Source organism: Barbus barbus, assembly GCF_936440315.1.
Source record: "Barbus barbus genome assembly, chromosome: 24".
NCBI lineage: Eukaryota > Metazoa > Chordata > Actinopteri > Cypriniformes > Cyprinidae > Barbus > Barbus barbus.
In genome coordinates this window covers 13,928,699-13,954,571 of record NC_136752.1, presented here as the reverse complement: position 1 = coordinate 13,954,571, position 25,873 = coordinate 13,928,699, and the positions used below count along the sequence as shown (strand labels likewise).

The 25,873-nt window shown below is 39.9% G+C and overlaps 1 protein-coding gene across 2 annotated transcripts in view; it reads right to left on the bottom strand.

Annotated features, from left to right (window-relative positions):
• The window catches only part of LOC306844319 (protein jagged-2-like), a 56,192-nt gene that overhangs the window by 18,151 nt on the left and 12,168 nt on the right, over positions 1 to 25,873 (bottom strand). The window contains exons 3-12 of one of the 2 annotated variants that reach the window (XM_079376346.1): positions 16,671 to 16,725; positions 11,712 to 11,969; positions 10,632 to 10,692; positions 7,104 to 7,234; positions 6,405 to 6,524; positions 5,666 to 5,779; positions 3,776 to 3,889; positions 2,027 to 2,140; positions 1,646 to 1,692; positions 1,381 to 1,557 (exon numbers count right to left, since the gene is read on the bottom strand). In XM_079376346.1, coding sequence (XP_079232472.1) covers positions 1,381 to 1,557; positions 1,646 to 1,692; positions 2,027 to 2,140; positions 3,776 to 3,889; positions 5,666 to 5,779; positions 6,405 to 6,524; positions 7,104 to 7,234; positions 10,632 to 10,692; positions 11,712 to 11,969; positions 16,671 to 16,725 — 1,191 coding nt within the window. The remainder of the gene's footprint in view (positions 1 to 1,380; positions 1,558 to 1,645; positions 1,693 to 2,026; positions 2,141 to 3,775; positions 3,890 to 5,665; positions 5,780 to 6,404; positions 6,525 to 7,103; positions 7,235 to 10,631; positions 10,693 to 11,711; positions 11,970 to 16,670; positions 16,726 to 25,873) is intronic. The other variant, XM_079376347.1, reaches the window with a different exon arrangement.

Below are 25,873 nucleotides of genomic sequence, written 5' to 3'. Positions count from 1 at the left end.
CAGCCATCTGTACCGGATCCGAAGAAAAAAACAAAAACAAAGTTGGATGTTGTATGTTGGTAGTCAAAACTGGTCAACATATAATTTAAAATATTAATCTGAAGCTTATTATCAGAAGTAAACAGATCTTAGAAGGTTTTATATAGTTGTTTGAGAATTTCACTGCATCTAGAAGTAGTCCTTCACAGATTTATTGTAATGACTTACATTTAGTCAATAAGTTGATTTAGTTCAATTAAACAGATCTGATCCCATATCAAAACATGCTAGATGTCAATACTGGACCAAAGCTTTATATGTAGCCTCATGTGCACCTGCACTGAAAACAGCTCTACCAGATCAAAAGCTTCCCTAGTATAGTCTGACTTCTCCAAGAGACTGCAGACGGTATGGTTTAATGTGAGCTCATGGCACGCCAGGCATGAATACAACGTGAAAATCAAGGCCTTCTCTTTCCCGGGCTGATTGTGGGCAGGCGGCCAGGAGGGCAAGAGAGGAGTTGCCTCATTCACTACAACGTATTTTTAGTCTGCACAGTAAGATGAGACTGGCTCAGGACCAGCTTCCAGCACCTCTATGGAAGTCCATCTTTAGCTTGCCACTAGACTTAAACTGGCTCCAGACCAGTAATAATGGCCACATGAAGAAAAAATACTTCAGGCCTCCACCCAAACCCTACTCTAGTTACCCTGGTGCACCTGTGGCAGAATAGCAGGCTTGATCTGCCTTACACCAAGGCTCTAAACATGCATACATGCAACAGCAAGGGTGCCGATCAATTTAGCCGTGCCGAATGAGATTGTGAGCAAAGCATGAATGGAGAAGTGACCATCTGTAATACTGAATGTCATCAACTAATCAAGACTGAGTCCCATTGTTTCCATTAAATGTTTATAAACCAACAGATGCATTCTGACAACCTGAATCACTGTCATTTCCTGTGTGCTTTACCTACTATTTGTAAAATAAAAAGGCAAAGACAAAATAACTACATCAGAGCACAAACAAAAAGCAAAACTAAACAAAAAACAAAACAACACAACACAACAAAACAAACCATGCAATAAAAACATCTGGGCATAAAACAAAGCAAAATTAAAAAACATCTGGGCATAAAACAAAGCAAAATTAAAAAACATCTGGGCATAAAACAAAACAAAAATGAAAACATCTGTGCACCACAAAACAAAACAAAAAACCTAAAAAAAAAAACTAAAATAAAACAAAACAAAATTAAACACATCTGGGGATAAAACAACAAAGCAAAACAAAAAACATCTGGGCACAAAAAAAAACGCCAAACCATCACACTGAACTATTCTGACAAAAAAAAAGCACTATAGCAATATCTTTAACACTACAAACAGTAAAGATTCTCACCTCACAGAGCATCCCTGCATAGTTTGGCGGGCATTCACAAACAAAGCTGTCCAGAATGACATGGCAGCGGCCGCCATTTTGACAAGGACCACTGGCACATTTGTTCCTTGAGACTTCACAGTGCAAACCCACAAAACCTGGAGGACACTGACAGTGGTAACCTTCATGAACCAGATCCTGCACAGACACAATTAAAATTACATTTAATATAAATAACACAATTAATTGATACACTATAGTAAACCAAGCATTGTAAAGGCTATACCTTGCATGTTGCTCCATTCTGGCACTGTCCATGGCAGCCATTGAGATCTGAAGTCATGGGCAAAGTAAATGAAGCAATTAATCAATGGCTAAGTGGGGGAAATCAGGACAGCAGTTAGGGGCAGCTGAAGACGTGCAATTAACTCAAATTAGATGAGCTTGTTGAGTGCACTGAAGATGGAAATGTTAGTACAATCAGCACAGACGTGAGGTACAACCAATAACCCAGCATGCAACAGCAGGTGAAGCCAAAGACAAAATATACAGTGTGTAGAGCCCCGCAGGATATCAAGTGTTCAAATTGGAAACCCTGAGTGCCACTATAGTGTATGCTGTTAAAAACGGAGGAAAGGAGAGGAGAGGAGCATGAGGAGATACTGACTGATGTCACAGTTCTGTCCGGCCCATCCTTGAAAGCAGTCACAGTGATATCCACCAATCATGTTTTTGCAAGTGTGAGCATTTACACAAGGCTTCCCCATACATTCATTTGCATCTGTGAAAGTGAGGGAAAGAAAGAGTTGGGAGATTTTGTAGACAATTGGTAGATTGGGAGATTGAAGGGAAGGAGATGGAAAGTGTAGAGTAGCAGGAGAGGGGCAGAGAAATCTGAGATCTCGTGTAACCCCACCACCATTAAGCCCATTGAAAACACTGCTGGCTTGAAACTCTAACAGTCCCAATGATGCCAGTTTGCTTGACTTCCTGATCAATGACCATTACACAGCAAAAAAAAAAAACACAACCTTCACCAGTATATTTGTCTTGTTCTACACTGTAAAAAAAAAAAAAAAAAAAAAAAGAAATTGGGCAAATTTAAAAGTTTAAGGCAACCCAGCTTCAGCAGATTTTTGAGTTCTCAACTTCTTGTTTTTAGTTTATACAACAAAAAGTTGAAAAAATTCCTTAAACTTTTAAGATGGCTCAACCTTCTCACGATCCTTCAGAAATCATTCTAATTTGCTCAAGAAACATTTCTTATCTATGTTGAATACATTGATTTTCAAACTAAGATACATTTTTTACAGCTTCTATAATAAATAGAAAGTTCAAAAGAACAGCGTTTATTTAAAATATAAATATTTTGTACACATCTGAAATTGTGCTTTAAAATAACAAGCTGAGAGACAGTTTGCATAAAAAAATACTTTTGACCAATTTAAAAGAACCCCTATAAAAACTCTTACTGACCCCAAACCTCTAAAAGTATGCATGCTTTGGAGAATATTCTGAAAATAACATTTATATATATATATATATTAAAAAAATAATTTTCTAAAATGTTTTTTACTGAAAAGAAAAAAAAAACTGATTTTTTGCATCGTAAACAAAGGGTCCACTCGTAATCAGCCCTCCTTCTGCTCATCTCTCCTCTATTAGCCTACAGAAGGTGACCAGCCAGTTCAGGGGGCTATGACTCTTTTGACTTTGCCATGAAAAAAAAAAAAACTAGTGCTTATTAGGTGTTTAATTATTCATCAGGCCCCTAGTGAGGTGTACTCTGCTCCCCTGCACACCTGTCCTCCAGGAAACACGACTCTCCATCATGCTCAGGCCTGGCTCTTGTGAGTGAAACCCAAGCTGGAGGCTAAGGTTCGAAGCGTAAGATGAGCTGCCCAACTCCTGTTCCCACCCCACACTTGTTTACAGGTCACAATCCACTTCCTTTCACATTCATCACTTCCCCTGACGAGGGCTGCACACTATTGTGAGCAAAAGGATGATGGAAACTCCCGTGGCGCCTGCAATGCTATCTGATCTAGTCTTAGATCCAGGTCTAAGGCTGGCCCTCCTTGTTACATATGCATATATGGCTGTCTTACAGTCAACAAGGATCAGGTTGCCAGTTGCCACCATTACAAGTTCTTCATGCAGTCTAATCAAATCAAATCACTTGTTTCAACTCTTGCTTTGCCTAAAACACATGCAGGCATGTCAAATGCATGCAATTTAAATCTAATGCACCATATTCAACTATCCGGATGCATAATGGATCATATTTTTCAACAAATGGCAATGCAAAAATGAAAAATATGGTATGAGTGGATGGTCCAATGAACAGTGTGTATATTAAAAACTCAAATGTTACAGTTCAAAACATGACTGCAATACAGTAGGATCTCAATCTTACCGATTTGACAGGTCTTCCCAAACCACTGAGGAGGGCAGACGCACTCAAAGCCATTTTCCAGGTCGATACATGTTCCACCTTGTGCACACGGGCTGGAGGCACATTCATCTATGTCTGCAACATCAACACAAAATCATGTTTCGTTCTGCAGATATGAAAAACACACCTGAAATTGTGCTTTAAAATAACATGCTGAGAGGCAGTTTGCATAAAAAAAGCTATTAGAGGCGTTACATATTATGGGATGTTTTCAGTTTCATGCATATAAACATTCAAACTGGCCAATTTTACACCCAGCATGTGTGTGCAGGCTATTCACCGCCCACCACACACACACCACACACACACACACAAACACACTGCAGATGCACATACTAGAGAAATAATCAGTTGCATTGATTAAAAATGATACAAGCCATTATGATGTATACAGTGCAGTGGAAACGTCAACATATCTGCTTTGTTTATATTTTGCAGCATATTCCCAGAATTTAAATGAAAATCCATCATAAAGCATGCACTCCGAAAACAATACATGTGAACAATTTAGATGATGAATTGCTTCCTGTGTCGGCAAGGTAGGTCCCAATCTGGTGCAATAATAAACAATTCAAATGATGTACAGTCACACGAGTGCAAGTATAGGGATGTTTCATAATGGCTTCACACATATCCAGTCATATTTTCACATTACATTGTTTTTAATAACTTGTTCCTTTACGTAATGTGAAGCTGTGTTTATCTTTGCATCATTAAAAACAATTATAGATAGATAGATAGATAGATAGATAGATAGATAGATAGATAGATAGATAGATAGATAGATAGATAGATAGATAGATAGATAGATAGATAGATAGATAGATAGATAGATAGATAGATAGATAGATAGATAGATAGATAGATAGATAGATAGATAGATGAGAGAGTGTGTGTTCATCAGAAAGAGCAAAGGCTTTTCTTTATGCAAGCCAGTAACACGATTAGAGTTTAAAATAATCCAGGTCGCAAGATTAGCTGCTATTAAGGCACAAATCATTACAGTTTTAATACGGGCACAAAGAACTGAGCAGCAGCCATTTGAAATTTGGAATAAAATAGGAGGAAACAAAAACCAAGAGAAATTCCTCCCTCCTTTCTTCTCGCTTTAGTCTTATACATATATTGTGGTGAATGGGGTGGAGCGGGGTGTGTAAAAGGGTCAGACAGGCAAGTGAAGAGGGAAGAGGTGGGGGGAAAAACCTTTATGGGCGAAATGGTGGGGGGGCGAATGTCCAAATTCCAGCAGGGGACCCTGCTGTTGCTATGACGATGGAAACACAGCCCCATATGTGTGGTGGATGAGACCGAGGAGGTAGGATGTGTAGGGAGTGATGAAGAGTGTGAGAAATACCAAAAATTAAAACACTGGGCATACTGGAGATGAGAAACACATTTGCAACCGATCAAATAGGAGCTCTGTGGCATTTAAGTGGAATGCTTTGTAGAACGGGAAGGGTGGAGAAGGAAGGGCGGCCTATGACACACTGCGTTCTCAATTTGTGAAGCCAAATGCTGGTTCAAAGTGAAGACAGATTATGCAAATCCCCCCTGTCTCGGTGATGGGTATCACCAGACTCTAACCCGGGACCCATACGAGCTCAAGCTATGCTCGCCATGCGATGGGACCCCGCTGTGCTGCCAAGATCCAAGACCGGCTTCCCCTGCCATATACCTGACACATCCCAGCATGACAAGCAGCCAAGCAGCACACTGGCAACAGCATCTGGACACATGTTGGGGAGGGGACGGGTGTCTGTGCTCTAGTCTAGGTCTGTAACTAGGTCTCCAGACAGAACAGATTGAGCCCGGAAAAAGACAGACGGGAAGGTGCACGGAAGGTTTACCCACCTTTAGCACAAGTGGGGCCCTCCCAGCCAGGTGGACACTGGCACTCAAACCCGCTCGAGACTTCATGACACGTGCCTCCGTTTGCACAGGGGTTGGAAACACATGCATGTTCAGCTGCAAAACACAACAATGCATCATAAATACAGACAGAAAAGACACTGATAAAATGTCCTGACTTTTTTTGCTCTATTCATCCATCCATAGAATTTTCCATCTAATTATCAATTTATCAATCCATCCATTAATCCTCGCATTCAATTATCCATTAGTTGATCCATTTATCAGGCCATCTAACATTTCTTACATCCATCCATCCATCCTTCTTTCCAGCTATTTATCTTTTTATTATCCATCTATCCATCAATCAATCCCAACATTAATTCATCCACCCATTTATCGGTATATCCATTCTTCCATTTATCAATCAATCAATCCATCCATCCACCCCAACACCACCCATTCAACCCAACATCCATCCATATTTTTTTCTTTTCATACACCCATCCATCCATCATCCATCATTTTTTTCTATTCATTCCTCCATATATCCATAATTTTTCTATTCATCAATCCATCCATAAATCAATCAATCAATCCAGCCATCAAATTTAATCATCAAATCTATTTAGCAATCTTTCCAGTTATCTATGTTTTTCTATTCCTCCATCCATCGGTACAACATCACATAATTAACTGTTCCATTATCTTTTATTTACGGAGTCCTCCATCCATCTCTTACCTATTTCACAGTTCTTGCCCGAGTACCCTTCGGGACAGGCACAGTTATGTTCATCTGGCTCAGAGTTCGTGCAGGTCCCGCCGTTGACACATGGATGGTGCGTGCCACAGTAGTTCAGATCTGTAAAGACACATAAAATAATGAACTGGGGTACTTAAGGCCATGGGGAAAGCAATACTAACACTATATTCTGATTTTTTTTAAGCCTGCAAATATTTGTTCTTTAAAATGAAAACAGTTGGCAGAAACTATTGCTGGGTTCCCAGCAGGCCTTGTAAGGCGAGGCCGTGCACATAAAAGCTGGTAAATAAATAAAGAGAACTGTAGGCACCTCTCAGCTGCTTCTCATTCCTAACCACCTTCCAGGACGCATGCTGACCAACAGATCAGATATCCGAGCGCCACTCCAATCACAACCACAATATCCAGAGTGTGTGTTTGTGCGTGTGTTGTCACATGATGCACAGCCTGTGCTAACATTGCAGCCAACAAACCAGCTCAGTGTAAGATGCTGTAATTCTATTTAACACCCTGATATGAATTTGCTGCCCTGGCACCTCCGTGGCTGGATGTTCACAGGCTTAACGTATTCATTCTGATCTACTGCTGACCATTTCATGGGTCAATTCCAGGTTGACCTTGATTTTTCGAAAACTAACTAGGTCAAACCTTCAGTATCAGCGTGTTTCAGACCCTTACCTTTATCGCAGAGGAGGCCACCCCAGTTCTTCTCGCAAGTGCACTGCCAGGGCATGTCACAGGTCCCATGCACGCAGCCGGGGTATGGCAGACACTCATCACAGAACTGGCCCTGCCAGCCGTAGTTGCACCTGAAAACAACATTAGGTTGTTAAACACTTGGACCGAACCACCATGACATCTTAATGACAGACAGGAACAAACATACAGCTGCACAGACACCTAATCTCAGACAAGGCAACATTCCGGGTGACAAAGGTTAAGAACACTTTCATGACCGCGCAGACACGCACTCCCCCCTCGGGCGGTTTGGTCGCAGCCTGGGGGTGCAGAGGGAAATGCTGGAGAGGGGTTAACTAATCATTGGTTTATAGCAGCACTCCGCTATTCCAAGGCCAGTGGTGCACTCTCTCCATCCACCACCACACCCCTCACCCAGCTGTCTTGTCATTTCTGAGCAGGCTATTTTAAGACAGCTCTCCTGCAGAAGAGGTATGGCCTAACTCCAGCTGCCGAGTGGAGAGACATTGTCTGCATATCTCGACCTCACTGTCTTGGAGAGAGAAACGGCAAAGACCTAACACTTACTAGCCTTACAAATAAGTACTGTGGTGGTACCATGGTAATACTACAGCAATGCATGATTATCTTATTAATTTACCATGAGATTCGCATGGTATGCCCAGTAATAACATGTTTATTTTTATATTAAAGTTCATATATTTTCATGATACCTAAAAAAAACAAGGGTAACACTTTACAAAAGTTAAGCATCAGTTAATGCAATAGGTATCATGAACTAACAATTAACACAACGTTTACAGCATTTATTAATCTTGGGTAGTGTTAATTTCTACGTTAAATAATAATGCATTTTAAATATTCACATTCAATTAAATTAACATGCTAAACTAAAATGAATTAAAAGTGGATAATAATAATTTAGTAATTAACATTAATAAATGCTGTAAAATACATGTAACAATACACAAGTTTGAATATCAAAAATGTTAATATTTAACATTAAAATAATATTAATATTATTAACATTAACATGTAGAAATTAATACTACAAGATTTATAAATTCTATAAATGTATTGCTTGTTGTTAATGACACTAAATGTTATCAAATTAAAGTATAATTATACTTCTTTTATCAGTTTAATATTCTAGTATTACATGCACTTACATTTCACATTTACATTTTTTTTCTCCATTTATCTAAAGGTGATATCAATGCATAAAAAATAAAATAAAAATTAGGACAACAATGCCCAGCTCACAACTCCAAGAGCATTTAAGGTGAAAAGCAATGGTGTTTACTAACTAAATAAGGCAAATGTGCTCTTCGAGGAGGTGGGAGAAGTGGATTTGGCCACTGCATACACACCTGGCACATTCTCTGCATGGAGGCCTTGATCCAAATCCACTTTTAACATCTCCAATGAGGTCTCTGAAATAGCCCCCCAGATCTGTGCCCAAGGGGCAGGCCAGAGGCTGGATTACTTACACCAGAGCGCACACAGCCTCGCGCTGCCCAGTAACAACCTTACTAGTATTGTATGAAAGCCAAACATAAGCTTGCTCACTAACTTGGAGAAAGTTGCATTGCATTTACTTAATGTGTCAGGACATGTCCTTTACTACCTTAAACTTAACTCACAAGTGCATTTGTGTTTCATTTTGTTTTCACATTTGATTCCCAGCATGGGTTTGTAAAGGCTCCACAAAGTATTATTGCACTTAAAGGGGTAGTTTATGCAAAAATGCTGATCCAAACATATTGGGCTTTAACTGTGTAGACGAAAACGTTTGAAACAATCTTCAATGAGTAAATTTCTTTTTTTGTGGTAAACTAGGAATTAAGCTAGACCTTTACATTTACTTTTAATTCTTAAGATATATGAAAAACAACAACCCAAACGAAACAAATCCAAAAAATAAAACAAGTCGACTAGACTGATATGATACACTTTTGGCAAAAACGTACCAACACTTTTTGCAGCCCAATAATACATCTACTGGTTAATTTTCTGTGGAAACCTCAGTCCTCTAGTCTCCACCTCCTTCCTTCCAAGGACTATCAAGTTAGTGACGGCAGGGAAGCGAGTCACCACATCCTGCAGAGGAGTGAGGCTTCCCAAATACTCAGAACTTCCCAAATATTTAAACTCTGAAATAACATATTGGCCTCTGCTTCCTAGCCACGGTTCCAGAAACTCTTTCTTCCAAGCCATTGAGAAACTTGGGTACATGATGTCCTCAAGCATGTTTTTACAATGCAGGTGTCTGAATGATTTGTTGTTAAAAGATTCCAGTATGCCATCATCGTCTAGAGTGACTTCCTGGTTTAGACACCTCTGGATCTACTCATTCCCTGCCCTTAGACACAGTGAGGTTGTAGGTGGCATGAGCAAAAAGCTTTCCTCATGCCAAACACTAAGAGCTTTTCCTGTGGCAAGGGAAGAAGGCAGTGCTAAGCTACAGGAAAAGACAGAGAGGAGAACGCGATGTGGGATGGTGTGGTGGATTTCACGCTGTGCTCAAACACAGGAAGCATCAGAATTTCCTGTGACAGTAAGAGCAAAATTACCACCATTTGACATAATTATCATATGATGATAATGTCCAAAAGGTATGTTGGGTCACTGCTTTGGGCAACTTTCCAAAATTCCAATTCAAACTAGATTTTAACAGTTTATAAAGAAAACTTAGAGCCTTTGCAAAACACGCCATGTGAGTGGCTAGAGTGTTACGAGAGGTTAAAGTCTTCAGAAAGTTTTTAACAGCATTGCTATATGACTGCACAGTGTTTTGGGATGATTTATCCAAAGAACCCTAGATATGATTCAGGACTCCCCTTCAGTCCATTTTTTGCCACTTCTATCATCTGCCAGAGGAAAACTATACATTGGATTGCTTAGTGTAACAGGAATTACACACTGCTAGGATAGAGATATTTCCCCCAAAATTACAGTTTCATTAATTACTCACCCTTTTGAACCCATAAGACTTTTGTTCATCAATTTCCGAAGAGACTCGATTGCTTTATATCATGAACAAATTTAATTTAGACTTTTATTCATACATAAACATCAATCAACACATGTACAGCGTGCTCAACCGCAGTTGTGTGACACTCAAGAACAACACACTGGTTTGAACATCATTAAAAGTCTTATGGGTTTAAGGCGACATGAGGGTGAGCAATTGATGACAGAATTTTAATTTTTATGTGAACTAACCCTTAAAGTATGAGCAACAGTAATTGTTATGCCTTAATGCTTTTCATCCCATCAAATGATAATCGATCACAACTTAAGCACTCCAGAGAAAGTATAGCGTGATCAAAAGAGCATATCAAACAAAAACAGCTTGCACAAACAATGGCTTCAGTGCACTAATTAATTAATGGAAAGGTAAACAAATGAAAAGACCTTATCAGCATGAGCACATATGGCTCTGCTGAAATTAAGGAGCCAGATTAGCCCGGCCAACCGAGCATGAAATGATGCTCAGACACTTACGTGCATTCTCCAGGCACAGTACAACCTCCGTGAATCAGATTACAGCCCTGCTTGCAGATTGCTGAGAGAGGAGAGGAGAGGGAGAGAGGGAGGGAGGGAGAGAGGGAGGGAGGGAGGAGAGGTCAGTCTTGTTTGTTTGTGTTGCCTTACAAGAGCGACAAGATAAATTCATCATGCTCGCTGTGACAGAAGACAACTTTATGGCCCGAACACACATATACACTTGCCCCTTTCCACCCCTGTTACGCCCACCTACTCGTACCCTTGCTCATTAGGATGGTGGCTGGTGATTTACTGCTTTTCTTTAGTGGGGTATATACACACATACGCACTCACAGCATCAAACCAGAGGTGTTTAGGTTGCCTGCAGTGGTCAGGTAAAGACATCAAAAACCCCAGCATCACTCAGATTAATTGAGCTAATGGAAAGTGTGACTCCAGGACTGCAGAGGTGTCGTTAACAAAACAATCTCACCTCTAGGCAAAGGAGCAAATATCACAGGCCTGTGAAAACACTGATAGCAGCAGGTCTCTTTACAGGGTGGTAAAGGGCAAGATTTAACAGGGTTTCTTTTTATACGCTTCAAGACATTAGCCAGCCCTAGTTCATCCTTCATGAAGGGCAACGTGGCTAATAACACTTAGCTAGATATTGAAGACGCCAGATAAATCATTACCATTAAACCATTAAATGTAATCTCAAAATTAATCTCATTTTTTCATTCTGTATAATGCTATGATGCCTAAATTCACATGAAAAAAAAAAACGATTTTAGCGCAGTATTGTTAACTAAGACAACTATAATTGTTTTTGTTTTTCTGAAATAAAACTGGCATAAAATAAAATTTTTATATTAGATAAACTTAAACTTAAAACTTAGAAATACTGTCGTTTCAACTGAACTGAAATAACTACTAAAAGTACTCAAATATTAAAATGACTAAAACTGGAATAAATATAAAGGTAAATAAAGGTAAAAAAATAAAAGGTAAAGATAAAAACATTAAAAGATATATTTTTCAGTTATAACATTAAACTGCAATGGCAAGTACAAAATACAGATAGTCAACATCACTCACCTGTCCGGCAGTCCTCTCCCATCCAGCCGTCTAGACATACAATATTCCCTGATGGATCGCAGCGGTAATGGCCAAAGTAGTCGTCTCTTGGCCGGCACTGTTTGTTGCACTTACTCCCATAGTAGTTCTCATCACATCTGACCCGGATGCGGTACTCAATGTGGGCCGTGTTGCCGGGGTACCGGATGGACTGCCAGTGGTCTCCGGGAGTCACCATGCTGGCGCGAGTGTGTCGCTCGATCAAATTCTCCTCGTCGGCTGAAAAAAAAAAAAAAAAAAAAAGAGAAGTAGACACAAATCTTGCACTTTGTTAATGGTGTAAATGAAAAACTATATTTTGAAACAAAATGTTTATAAGAGATGGTCAACTTGTAGTCCAACTAGTAACTATTTAATTAGATTCTAGGTTTGATATTTAATCTGTGATTGATTTAGTGTGTCATTTGTCAAAAATTAAGAAATAAAGTTTCTAAAATGCAACTTACTCACTCCATTAATTCACATGTCTAAGACGGAGCTAAAACACAGTTACACAACCAAAACAATGTGATAACAAATGGGTGCGTAGATCAGCTGTAAGACAAGAGACAGGACATACCCTGATTTAAAGCTATAAACTCGCTAGTGACTATCCTGTCCTTGCCAACTTCCTGCCGCACAAATCCATTCAGACAAAATCACTGCACAACAAAGACACTCACACATGAATGACACCATTGACAAAACAAAGGCTTTTCAATCAGCTCTCGGTTAACCATCCGAAATCAAGTAATTATTACAGCTCATAGTTAACTTAAGTGTGAAATTTGTAATGGACATGATGATACCTCAAATCAGGAGTGAGGAGAGGTGTGGTATTGTTTTTATAATTGACCAGACTTATGATCTTCAGTAAGCAGGCAATAAAATGGGCAAAAAAGACAAGAATATTACACAGACTAAGGGTTAGACCAGTAACCATCAAGCAACCATCCAGAACACCCTAGCAACAGCACTGAAATACCCTAAAATCACTCTGAACACCTTAGCATCATAGCAGTGACTTGCACAAGCAAGCACCGTTTGCCTTTCTAGTGAGTTCTAGTCAAAATCTAGTTCTTCTAATAAAAACATTGATGTCTGGCCAGAGGGAGGGGTGCGAGTTTGACTGCTGTTACTAGGGAGATCTGGGCAAGAGCAGCAGGCAGAGGAAGCTACTGGTCTCCATAGCCGAACACGTTCAGCTTTTAGCCCTAGCTGTCCTTGAAGGACCTGGATCCCACCCTAGTCTTAATCAAGCACACTATCCACCAGGACACGGAACCTCAACATGACAGTGAGAGCGGTTAGCGTTCACATTAAGACCTCCATTTTCCCAAGCTTTCCTAGCCTCTCTGCAAAGAAAGCAATCTTTATCGCAGTGGGATCGGAGACGGCGAACAATCACGGTGGAAACGGGGGGCCTGCGATTTCCTCTGTCCCGAAGTGCAAAGCACGTCCGCGTCTTTCTCCTCTTGCAAACACACATGCGGGCTGCACATACACATACCTTCCTCTCCGTCCCCTGACAATGTCGACCGAATTAAGCAACAAAAACAGAAATAGCCCTGGTGCTTCCAGATAAAGAACAATGGAGCGAGCTCTTGTCGGCCTGTTCTGCCCAATGTCTAAACACTGGGCAGTCCAGAGCCCTTCCTGCAGAGTAAACAATGCTACAGGACTTTTCCTGCGGCCTGCATGGCCCTACCACGCACACGTACATATACGAGCCATTCTGACAGATGTAACAAAATTATTTAAAGCATCTATAAAAAAAAAAAATGCATGTCGGCTAATTCTGTCAGTTCAATCCCAAGATGACGTGACGGATTGGGCAGGCCAAACTTTATTCGCCCCAGCGAAAGAGTGAGAGACATTTTTTGCCCTTGGGTTTCTGACAGACAGACAAGGAGGCATGGGGACGTGTCCGGTTTAAGAAAAGAGGTGCGGCAGCTCTGAGCATTCACACTGCATACTAAACAAGTAGTATCAATCAGCATTGGAGAGAGGAGGATGTACTGGCGCTTTTGTTGCCAAGCCTTGCGTGAGTACAGACTGCAGATAGTCACATCAGACAGACCTTGGCAGCGTTCTCTCTCTATGACAAGATCATTAATGTCTGGCACGCCTCTGTACTATGGGCTCGTGTGATAAATGAAGCCACTGTCTCAAACAGAGCTCTGCCAAGTCATTGAGAGTGCTCCAGATCATCAAAGGGAGCTCGTCAATTTCAAGCATTTCTAATCAATGGTCACTAGAGCTTACAGATGGTCTGGTGAAAACTTCGAGTCATTTTTAAACTCATTTTTTGTATCCTAAATAAATAATAATTTTACAAATGTTTTCAATAATTTAATAAAATTACATTCTGACTGTGCTCTAGTGATATTTATCTTGATTTCTCAGTTTTCTTCACAAACTCTTCGCTGACACTGCTGTTGTAAACAATTACTATAACATTTGGGGTGGTAGAAATCAAGCCACAGATTAGCTTTAAAGCAATAATGTGTATCTTTATGATGGGCTTTTATAGTTAAAGGTGCACCAAGCAATTTTTGAAAAGCACTTTTGACCGCAGTGTCGGACCATGTCCCAAAACACTTGCAGCCAATCAGCAGTTAGGGGGCGTGTCTTGTAATGATACAGCGCTCAATTTGAGTGTACAGGACAGATATTAGCAGATCGACTATAGATAGAGAGAACTGGAACATAAAAAAATAGGAAAATATCAGAGGAACAAAACATTAAAAAGAAGGGTTACGATCAGGCAAGAGGTAGGACCCGCGTAAATATCGGAGCAGCTTTCCAGTGGTGGAGAGAACTCAAGGAGCGGGAAGGGCTTGAATTGGACGCCGAGATTGCGTTGTTTCTTTTTGATAGGGGAGTAACGTTGATTTTGCATTGTTTCACACAACTTATGTGTTGGCTTTTGTGTAAATATGCTTGTGAGTTATCTTTGCTTGTTTCCGCGATCGTCGTTATGCCAGGGTTGTGTACGTATGTGTGAAGCGGAGATATCAAAATAAGGGCAAGGTCCTGTTGGGCTATGGGCGTGTTTGTTTTGGTGCTTTCAAATATCAACATCGTTTGGCAAAAATCGCTTAGTGCACCTTTAAGGATTGAAATTTATACTTACAATTGAATAGCATTAAATAGAAAATGGTGCAAGCAAGCTTCCAAGTTTTTATGTGACTATCATATAACAAAAAATAAATAATTATAAAAAAACAGAAAACCAAACAAAACAAATGAACAGTTTTCACTTTATTTTTATGGTCCCTTTAACACATTCTGTTGACTAAATAATGTTGCACCTACTTGTCTACTAACTCAGTGTTAGTAGACTGGTAGGGTTAGAATAAGTTGACATGTACTTACAAAGTTACTTATAGTCAGTAGAATGTCTGCTGGGAGACCATCACAAAGATTTAGCAGATATTAATCAGAGAGTCTACTAATACTCTAATGAAAGTTAGTTGACATGTAGGTGCAAAGTTACTTCTTGTCAACAGAATGGTCAAAAGGGACCATCAAAATAAAGTTTTACCAAAAAACTAATTTAGTCAGTCTGGTGGTCAGTATAGCTCAAACACTGATTAAACAAAACCAGACACCTGCATTGTGTTTCTCTAAAGTCACGCTCAACATACTCCTAATGAGCAAACTCCATGGAGAAGAAGCCTACAAGGTGCTTGATTCACTGCAGTGAGTCAAACAAGCATCCTTTGGACCACTGTTTGGGGCAGAAATGCATGCAAAGATGAAAACGAAAAACAGGACGTAATGACTTCAAGCAGACAGCGTGTGTTTGCATTTGGAGTTTTACAGACGCTAGGATATACAGTGATTCTACAGATCACATCCACAAATCAAAGCCAGGCTCCCCCTCTGTCCCCCCGTTTTACCAGCGTTCACCTTTCTTTTGCATACATCAAATTCCTCCGCCTGACCCTTTCCTACCGACAATTCCTCAAGCCAGACAAAGGCGGCAGCAGAAAACAGGATACAGCTGTGGAATTATGGTGCCAATGTTGTTTCCCTAAGATCCTTACACGATGGAAGCCCCCCCAAGAACCAGGGTTAGGGGATTACAGCCCAAGAGCTCATATTCAGTTGAGATTTTCACTCAAGTATGAAAAAAATATGAATGCATTTAACACATTTGGGCCTGAAGGAACTAAAAATAATTACAGTTCTGCTTGCTTATGATCAACAAATCTGTCTTACAAACCACAGTAATACAAACAATTCAACATTTTCATACTCGCTGACTATGTGGCAATAACTCATATCTGTAATTTATGAGTATGACTCCATATTCAAGATCCTCAGGACATTTCACCCAGCAGCTACAATCCATAAAGGCCTTCAGATGCTCAGGTTCATTGGGAAATCTTGGTGGAATTGTGTGCACTACTGAAGAAGGTGTGGAAGACACAAGACTGTGCTCGTTTGAGCCTTAAACCACACATTTGTGTGAGGTTCCCAGATCTGGAATGCTTTTGGAAGCTCAGGTAATGATTCTTGGGTAAGCAACATATCATCTCAATAATTCTGTCAAAAATGATGAGTCCCTGCTTAGTGCGGTTAGAAATATCAAACTCAATGCATACCTCCAACCCTCTATATCAGTACCTACATGAAAACGGACAACTTTTACACAATGCCCACAACAAAATCATTAAATAACCCCATGCATGCCCAATAAAACCCTGACACGCCCCAACGAATTCCCCCACGCTAAAGTTACAGCACGTCAGCGGGGCAGCTTTAATGCTTTCATCTCATCCTCAAGTATCCCCACATGCAAAGTCACTCTCTAAAGCACAAAACTATAGACTAACAACGCTCAACAGCCATTATGAGCATCAAACCCAAACCAGAAAGGCTACAGCAGCCTGTGGCAGTAAATCATATAGCTGTTAAAAGAGGAATACTCACTGTTCTGAGTGGAGTTATCCCAGTCCCAGGCTTCCAGGATGAGTGTGTAGGATCGCTGAGGGAGAAAGAGAGAGAATGTCATTGTGAGAAGAAATATTAAAATGCTATTGAAGAAAACACAACAAAAAACAGATATATATATTCCATCTTCCAAATATAAATTACCCGTTTCATCATCTTTCAGGTGGAAAACAAAACAAAAAACCAAGAAAGTAATAGCACACCTCCTCTAAACAAAACCTGAGGTGCCAGAAATTGTGCCAGACAATTTATGCAGTTTTAATGCGCTTTGGATTAAAAGTGTCTGCTAAATGTTAAATGTAAATGTAATACAGAGCAGAGCGTAAGAGGTTTATTCAAATCCCTAACCTCAAGTATGAGCAACAGAAATAGTGATGTTTGTCTTAGCGAACAGCACTAATGAAATGATAGCGATGCTAAGGCTCCATTACAGTCCTCTCTCATGACAGCGGGCAGCATTTATAAGAGTTGAGTTACGTTACACATGAGCTGGACGGAGGGAGGGATTTTCAGCCACACCTTGAATGTTCAAAATAAATCTGGAAACATTCTCGATGCTCGTCTGATATCTGAGAGTCCATCTACTAAAATGTTGCTCATAATCCCTACCTGAAGAGATCAAATTATCAACTTTCATGGAATCAAAAACAGGCCACTGAAGCAGGGCATCTTCAAATGAGGAAAATGACTCGTCCTTTACAGACGAGCTTATTCACACCATCTTCTTACTCCTGACACTAGACAGGTACATGACACCACTTTTAGCACTTTATATAACTTCACCAATCCTCCCGAAAAGACATCTTTTCTCTCTCCAATTATGGGGAGAAAAAAAGGCACGTGTTAACTGCATGTGCTAACCGCTAGATTTACATCACCAGGCATAAACTTTTAGTTGTGAGAGTACAGACTGAAAAGTGTTTGTGATTTTAAATTAAAATGCATTTCTGTGTGCTAGTGGAAAGTGTTAATGCTTCTTCACACTAAGACAAATAACCATAAAAATAACTATATTAGCCTCCACACAAAAACATGATAAAATTGTGTTGATTATAAAGCACACACTGCAGTAGTCATTTGATCAAGCTCTGTAAAGTCAGGTGGATTCTGATTGGCTGTCATTGTTTTTAATGTTCATTAACTGGAAAAATTATTGCTTTTGGCTCAGACTTTATTTTAATGTCCAATTCTCACCAATAACTACAACTTTTGCCTTAATAAACTCAGATTTCAGATGCTTATTAATAGTTGTAAGACAGTTGTTAAGTTTAGGTATTGGGTAGGATTAAGGACTTAGAATATGGTCAAGCAGAATATGTGCTTTATATGTACTAATAAAAAGCCAATATGCTGATAATAGGTATATTAATAAGCAACTAGTTAATAGTGAGAATTGGTCCCTATTAGGGGTTTATATGTGTTATGTGATGTGTTTTTCAGGGTCGATGCTAGTGCCGATTATTACATAAGTAGACTGTTAACCAATATTTTGAACACACATATATACATATATATACATATATATATGCGGGTGTAAAAATGAAAATGAATGTCAAAATTAAGAATAACAATGGCTCTGACAAAAACTGCCTTCCCTGGTGTTGGTTGCACTTCTAACTCGTCTTCCTCTATGCATCCATCTACAATAAGGGTAATATAAATAGAGAGTTAAAAGTCTGAGAGTCTGCTTCATGATTAAGCCAATGAATACTGTACTACAGCTAAACAGCTTGGGGAAATGTAAGTATTTGGCTTCAAAAATTTACATGTTAGAAATGTATGTGTAATAGCATAACCTCTCATAATTCTTAATTCTTTTCTGATGACTAAATCATAACCCAGAAGAGGTGACTATTCAGTTCATCATCTAATGCACATCAATTGATTAACTTAAAAAGCACAATATAATAAGTGTAAATAATTTAATTGTCTTCATAGCTCCATTGTAGAAGTTGCGAAGAAGACCGCAACTATTTTAATGAAACTATAACACTAATAGACTATTATAGGCACACTTGGTTCCTATTGAAATGTCACAATTTCTGTCATCCTAATCTTTGCCTATGTGACAGTATCTTAATCTTGGCCTATGTGACAGTAATTTCCATTAGTTTTAATGTACAGTGCAGTGCAAATGAAGGCATAAAACATTAATTTCATTTATCTTTTAATCAAATGAGTTAAACTATTTTTGGCAAACAAATGGGTTTACTACTAAAATTAGAAATAGCGTATTGTGTGATTATTCTTTTAAACAAAAGTTGTAATAATTGTAGTAGTATTAGTAGATAAACCAAACTTTTATTTTGATGGGTTGCCATGAGGACCTCTTAATTTTCTGTAGCCTATATGTATATGATATGACGATCATTTTACTCAAATGAAACGGTCAAATGCTCATGAATTAACTTTCAGAGCAGTTCTGCGGATGTTGTTCGTGTATTTATGTCCTCATTTAGTGAGAAGGCAAATGCTGAAAACACAGTGAGCGTCGCGCACTTCAGTGTGTGTGTATGTGTGTGTGGTAAATCAAAACCGCCTGTCTGTGCCATTCACATATACAGAGACATGCAGAAATCATATTTAAAGAGTCTTTTTGCGGCTTAATGTTTACAAATACTAGTCCATAGCGCAAGTCAATTTAAGTGTACTAACCTACTTTTGTTTAATTCATCCAAACTTTGACAAATTCCGTGACTCCGGCTTATACAGTAAATTCCATTTATGACGACTGGATTCCGTGATTCCGTCCGCGTTTATCCCATCACGGAAACCATAAATGGATAACATTGAGGTGTTTTGCAACTTCAGTGTAGTGGATTGTGATTTATTGCAACTTGAGCAAAGTCTGCTGCTACCTTTCAGAGACAACTGATGCGTGATCACTGAAGCAGCTCCAGTTAGGGCTTTCGGTGTGAGTGCCATTAGTCTTCCACGTTGATTGGTTGGACTCATGACTCCCAACAAATCAGATGCACGGTGGGCGGAGACTGCTCTAGGCCACAGAGTGGTGAGTTCAGACAGGCTGCATCAGAGCCAAATATTAAATTATTTTATCGGCACATCGGTTTTGAAAATGACCGATACTGATAATCATAAAAATGCTTAATATCGGCGCCGATAATTGGTTGACCCCTAGTCCCTATACTAAAGTGTTACCTGTTTTTTGTTATAGATATGGTGTGGACTTCCCCAAGTCTCCTAAAGTTAGAATGATTACTGTAGCTTTCATTAGTTATTATCTTTGGTGTGAACGGCCCTTTAGCGAGTCACTGTCAAATGTCATCGCAGTATACATATGCTCAAAATAAATTTCCAGAATGCATTGTAAAAATGAGTGCTGGCTGTATGCTCACGTTAAACATCAAAGTTGTTAAAAAACACCAACTACTGAAATATTGAAATAGGTCTAGTAGTCCAATATTAGGCCAAATGTATTCATGCTATAAATACAACATCTAGGTCTGTTACTCTTACTTCACAAAAAACAGAACACCTTAACCAGACTAACATATTTATATAATTTTAAAAAGACTGATTACTGCATTGGTTCGACTGAAATCAAACCTTTAAAGTGCATGTAAACACACCGAGCTAGTTGACCTGTTCAATTTACACACACACACACACACACACACACCTCCAGAGGTGGAGTGAGAGGGGCGGAGTCAGACGGCATGGTTGGAGAGGTTGGGGGCTGTGGGCTGGTCTGGTGGATGCAGTCAGGGATTAGCGAAAGCACCAGGTCTGTCTGGATGGGTTGGAGTGGGAGGGCCACATATCCATGCAGACGTACAACAGATGCGTCTTAAAAAGATGGATTATTTGACATGAACGTGGATCATCCCACGACATGGTGCAGGGTTTCTGACCTCTCCTCCCATCCCCCAACACGGGGGGGCGGCCACTGTGAGAGAGCGTATTAGTGGGGTCTCGTGGTAGCGAGCATCTGCGTGTATGCGGAATGCGTGTGTTTGTGTGCACACGCTTATCTGTACATGTGGATTTGGTCCAAAGCTCCATCAGTAAATTAATATGCTGGATTGATCCGGTTGGCCGCGCACATGTGGTCATGCGTAGCGGAGCATGGCATGCGCGCACCCGAGGAGAAAGGTCAAAATGTCAGGGTGTGTGCGCGGGAGAGAGACACGGTAGCATGGGGACTGTCCTGTTCCCACATACTCGGTCTCTGATTAGCTGGATTATGTGACAGCTGCCCAAAGGGCTAGATGCGGATAAAGACTAGTGGGGGAGGTGACCAATGAACAAAGACCTCCATCTAAAACCCATCACTGCAAGACACCATCAACCTGAGTCTCGTGACACTCAGAGAACATTCCTCCGGCCACACACACACACCCTCCGACCCCTAGAAGTGGCCCAACATGCAACGGCGACACAAACGCACCCAAACAAACTCCCTTGGAGATGTATGTTGCAAGTAATTCTTCCCTCCTTATCGTGGACTACTTTTGCTGATAGCAAGGATATTTATAGTGGGCTGTGAACAAGCTAACACGGTCTGCCTGGCTCGGACGTACTTAGGAGGGTATGCATCACAAGCAAACCTTCAGGCGATCGAATACACTCATGTTGGGACGTTAAGCCTGCAAACACCCTAAGTGTGTGTGTGTGTGGGGTGGAAGGAGCCACAGGTGCAAGTTCCCACAGTCAGTGGATGGGGCAGTTTAAAGAGGGGCAGGGCTGAAATTAGAGGGGGCTGAAGTGAGAGAGGCTAAGAATGACCCTGGAGACCTTTCATCAGGCTTCTCATCAGCTTCAAAAGGCTCCCACACCGCAGTTTCAATTGGCAGCGGCGCATACACGCAATCGGCTGCAACGCTCTGACGCATTCGCATACAAGACCCTAATCAGCGCAATCCATATGATTATTAGATTAAACAATGTTAACCTTAACCAAACTATTATCACATGACAGGATGATGTCGGGATCTTCTTGCTAAGGCGGCAAAGTGTTTTCCACCGGCAGTCACAAACAAGTGAAGTCCAGCTGACAGGGAGTGCGAGGCAGTCTGAAAGCTTTCACACGCCTTATCTAAAGTAGTGAAGCCTTCAGCACCATGTCAATACCCTACAAAGAAAAATGGGTCTGACATGCGACACTGAAGGAGTTCAAAAGAAATCAACACAGAAACCGCAAAAAAAAAAAAAATCAAAAATAGGTCTCCGTTCCTCTGTGACCTCGTGAGAAAACGAGTGCTTCATTTCCTCATCTGCTTTTGGAAAAGGAACTGCAGAGAGAGACAAACTTCCCTTGTCTGACCTTGCAGGAAGATATCATCCCCACCCACTTTGCAGCCTAGGATTGTCATGTATATGAATGAAACAGCTTCAGTCTTTTCAACCGCACAGTAGTATTACTTCTATATTACAAACATTCAAATTACAGAAGTACTGAGATAAATGTTTATAGTTCAGATATATACTCTGATGTGGACGGTAGCGATTCAAATAGAGTAAATCACCTTTTAAAAGTAATTTGACACTTCAAATGAAGATGTGTCGATTATGCCAGTAGGTGGCGAAAAGGGTCTGTTAAAAATGTATTTGTTTTGAATCATACAAGAGATTAATTCAAGAAAGCTGATTCATCCAGTAATGAAACAAGTAAATCTTGAGTGGAGTCATTGAATCATTCATTCATAAATTACATGTGATTTTTTTTAGTTGTCTAATGTTTTTTTTCAGAATCATGAGAGAACCACAACTTTCATTGGGAAAAACGCTCAATTTATCCAGAATCATGCAGTTCTTTTTTGCACACAAACAGCTCTTAAAGAGTCCACTTTTTATGTACACTCTAAAAAATGTTGGGTTATTTGTTTAACCCAAATGCTGGGTTCAGCCTGTGGAGTCATTTTATTACATAGGTTATTTTTTAATATTTGTTACCCAGGTGCTGGGTCATTTTTTTTTTAACCCAAACGCTGGGTTCAGCTTGTTGGATCAGTTCATTGGGTCATTTTAACGCTGGGTTATTTTTTTCTACCCAACCGCTGGGTTGAGCTTGTCTCCGGTGAAACTTCTCAACAACACAGCTGAGAGCATGGGCTTTTTAAGCGGTTCTCAGCGCCAATGCCGATTTGGTGCACTCTTTCGGGGAAATAAAGGTTTGTATACATTTTATTTTATTTATAAAGTCTTTAATGTGGTGTAAATGATATTTTACGCAACATAAGGACGAGATGTCAGTCAGCTGCAGTCGTTTCATGCTGGAAACACCTTTGCCTTGCATAACATAAATGGATTTTATTCTTTATAATACTGAGAGTAATTTAATTTGATGTTAAAATAGGTTATCTAATTTCAGTACTGTTTGTTTTTGGGCAGGTTTTGGAGCCAGTCACGCCATTTCTCAGCTACGAGTGAAATGCGAGGCTGCAGTCTAAAGTTCGAAGTTCTCCTCCGAACAGCAGCCCTTCACCGTCTCGGATTTCGGCGACATACCGGCATGAGAATTAGCACTATTTCGGTAAAAAGCGATTACAGAGAACAGTTGAATACACTTAAATTTAAATACTACTTCTATATGCCTTTTTTATTTCTAAAATGCTTATTAAACGAATGTATGCAATATTGTACACTACGCTGTATTCACCCAAATAAAATAACAAATGTTCATCTTTTGATTATTGCTGTTGCCTATAGTAATTGTGTGTGTAATTTTTAATTTCCAGCCCATTTTAAGTCAGCAATATAATAATTTTTGAACAAATTAAACAACCCAGCATGGTGGGTAAAAACATTTAACCCAACCAGCTGGGTCAAAATAATCCAGCATGTGTTCTATCCAATATTTACCCAGCGCTGGGTTGCCAAATAAATCAAGTTGGATTGTTTTTAACCCAGCATTTTTTAGAGTGTAGCCTGCTGATTTTTGTTCATGGTATTGAGCTGCAACTAAATGGTTTGCAAAAAAAGAGACACAGGATAAATGTTTTATATCATTATTTAAACACACTGTAATCAAAACTGTAAATCGAAAAGAATCGGAATCGATATGCAGAATCGTAATTGATAAAATTCAAACGATTCCCAACCCTACTGCAGACCAACACATTACTAGGGTCAGAGCGGTTCAACAACCAAATATATAACCTATGGATAACTACTTTGTTAGTTCAGAGATTTTTGTGGCAATTAGCTTTAGCTGTTAGATTGAGAAGCTTTTAAACATTTAGATGGATGTCATTTTGTCCCACACTCTTTTTTTTTTTTTTGAGCGTCACATCATAACAGTTGAAACAACAGTCCAAAAGCTTTTAAAAGCTGGGATCTGTTTTTGCATGCTTGTCTTATGTAAACACCTCTTGAGAAATGCAAGCGATCAAGGTCAGGTAAATCTGAAACTGGCTACCTATGCCTAGTCATTTTTGAAACCAACATTTTACTATGTTTAATACACTATCTTCAAGTATATGTTCTCACACATACACACACAAATCCACACACATACACACACACACTAAACCTGTCACTCAAAGTCTAAGCACCAGTTGCACATGTTTTGTGCCAGACTTTGACTGATTGTCCTCAAGGTAATTTATTCATTCCATGGCAAGTGACCACATCATATAATCTCCATTAATCTGGGATGTCAATCCCATCTTTTTATCTGAACTGTTGACTGACACAGAGATTTGGGCCAAACTGAGGGTGAAGAGGCAGTGGACAACACTGACCGCAACCATCAATTACCACAAAATGTAAGACACCACCAGGCCAATTAAAGGACACTGAAAGGCTTTTTTTTTTATATCGTCAGCCTGGAACAAGATGAGACTGTTTCCCAAAACTCATGGGTAGTTTTGGAGCAGAGCATGTCCTCAAGATTTTGTGATGCAATAAGAAAATCCTCATTCCAGTTTGTTATATTGAATTAGCTCAACATGATGCTGAAATCAATTTTCAGTCAAAATATTTAATCCCTGTTAAGCAATAAGGCAACGAATGTATGCAGTTTTGAACTGCAGATGAGCAAATAGAATATTGATTAGTGATGTACAGTATATCACCATATCGAGCAATATTATAAATACTGTGAGTTAAATTGTGCATGTTCGTTTTCCATATTTTTGCACTCAAATCATCATTGCATCATCTAACGCTCATTCAGAGTTAATCTAAACCCTGTTAAATATGATCTTTAGTTTTATATGTAATGTATTTAGAGAAAACCAAACAGAATGGATATTTCGTTCTTTTATCAATAATTTCTGTGTTCATCTATACAATTTACAACAATTTAACAATTGTAAAATTATACAATTGAAGAAGCAGGACATTAAAGCCGAAACTCTAAAACAATGTGTTCAGCAATGGCATATGAAAACTGGTGGACATAAATCAAAAAGCCAAACCCCTTTGATAAATTCAGCACATTAGAGAACAAGAACACCCATCCCCTTTAGGATGTACAGTGAAATCAGCACAGATCAATTCATCAAGACAAACAAACAGGTGCAAATTCAGACTCTGTGTTCCTCCCCAGGGTCCTGCAGCACAGATCTGATCACAAATGAGGGCACTTTGTTCTCACCGGCCTTCTAGAACAGGCAATGAGCGATGTGATGATGGCTGTCACCCACCCCAGCATGACAAGGTCATGTTCGTGTCAAACAAGTCTAGACTTGGTCGGGGAGTGATTGGGGGTGTCAGAGAGGTCCAGTCACCTCCCAGGGTCCACATCACGCCCTCAGTGGTGGGAAGAGGAGCTTGAAAAGACAGCTCTGTAATCAATCACTCACAAGAGAAAGGAGTCCCCTACTCCATCACCAATACACAGGGGTCTCGGCCACACTGCCAACAGGGGGTGACCAGGTCGTTACATTTGTGCTCTTTCTCTCGCCCCCTCTCCTTGTCTGTCAACCCTATATCGATCAACTCATCCATCTTAAATTCTAAACCTAAAACCCTATTTTTTTGTCCCAAGTATCCAGCTTTCTCACAAGACCAGCCACAACAACTCTCTGAAGGAAAAACAACATTGAGTTTGCAGTCTAATTAAACCAAAGGAAACAGCTCTTTGGATCTGGGTAATGACAGGAGAGCTGGGTGGGGAGGGGACAGGATCAAAGAAAATGGCTGGCAAAAATTGCTAGGAAAGAACCTGGAGGAACACCCTAACCCAACCTGTAGCTCAAGAGGGATTCTGGGTGGCT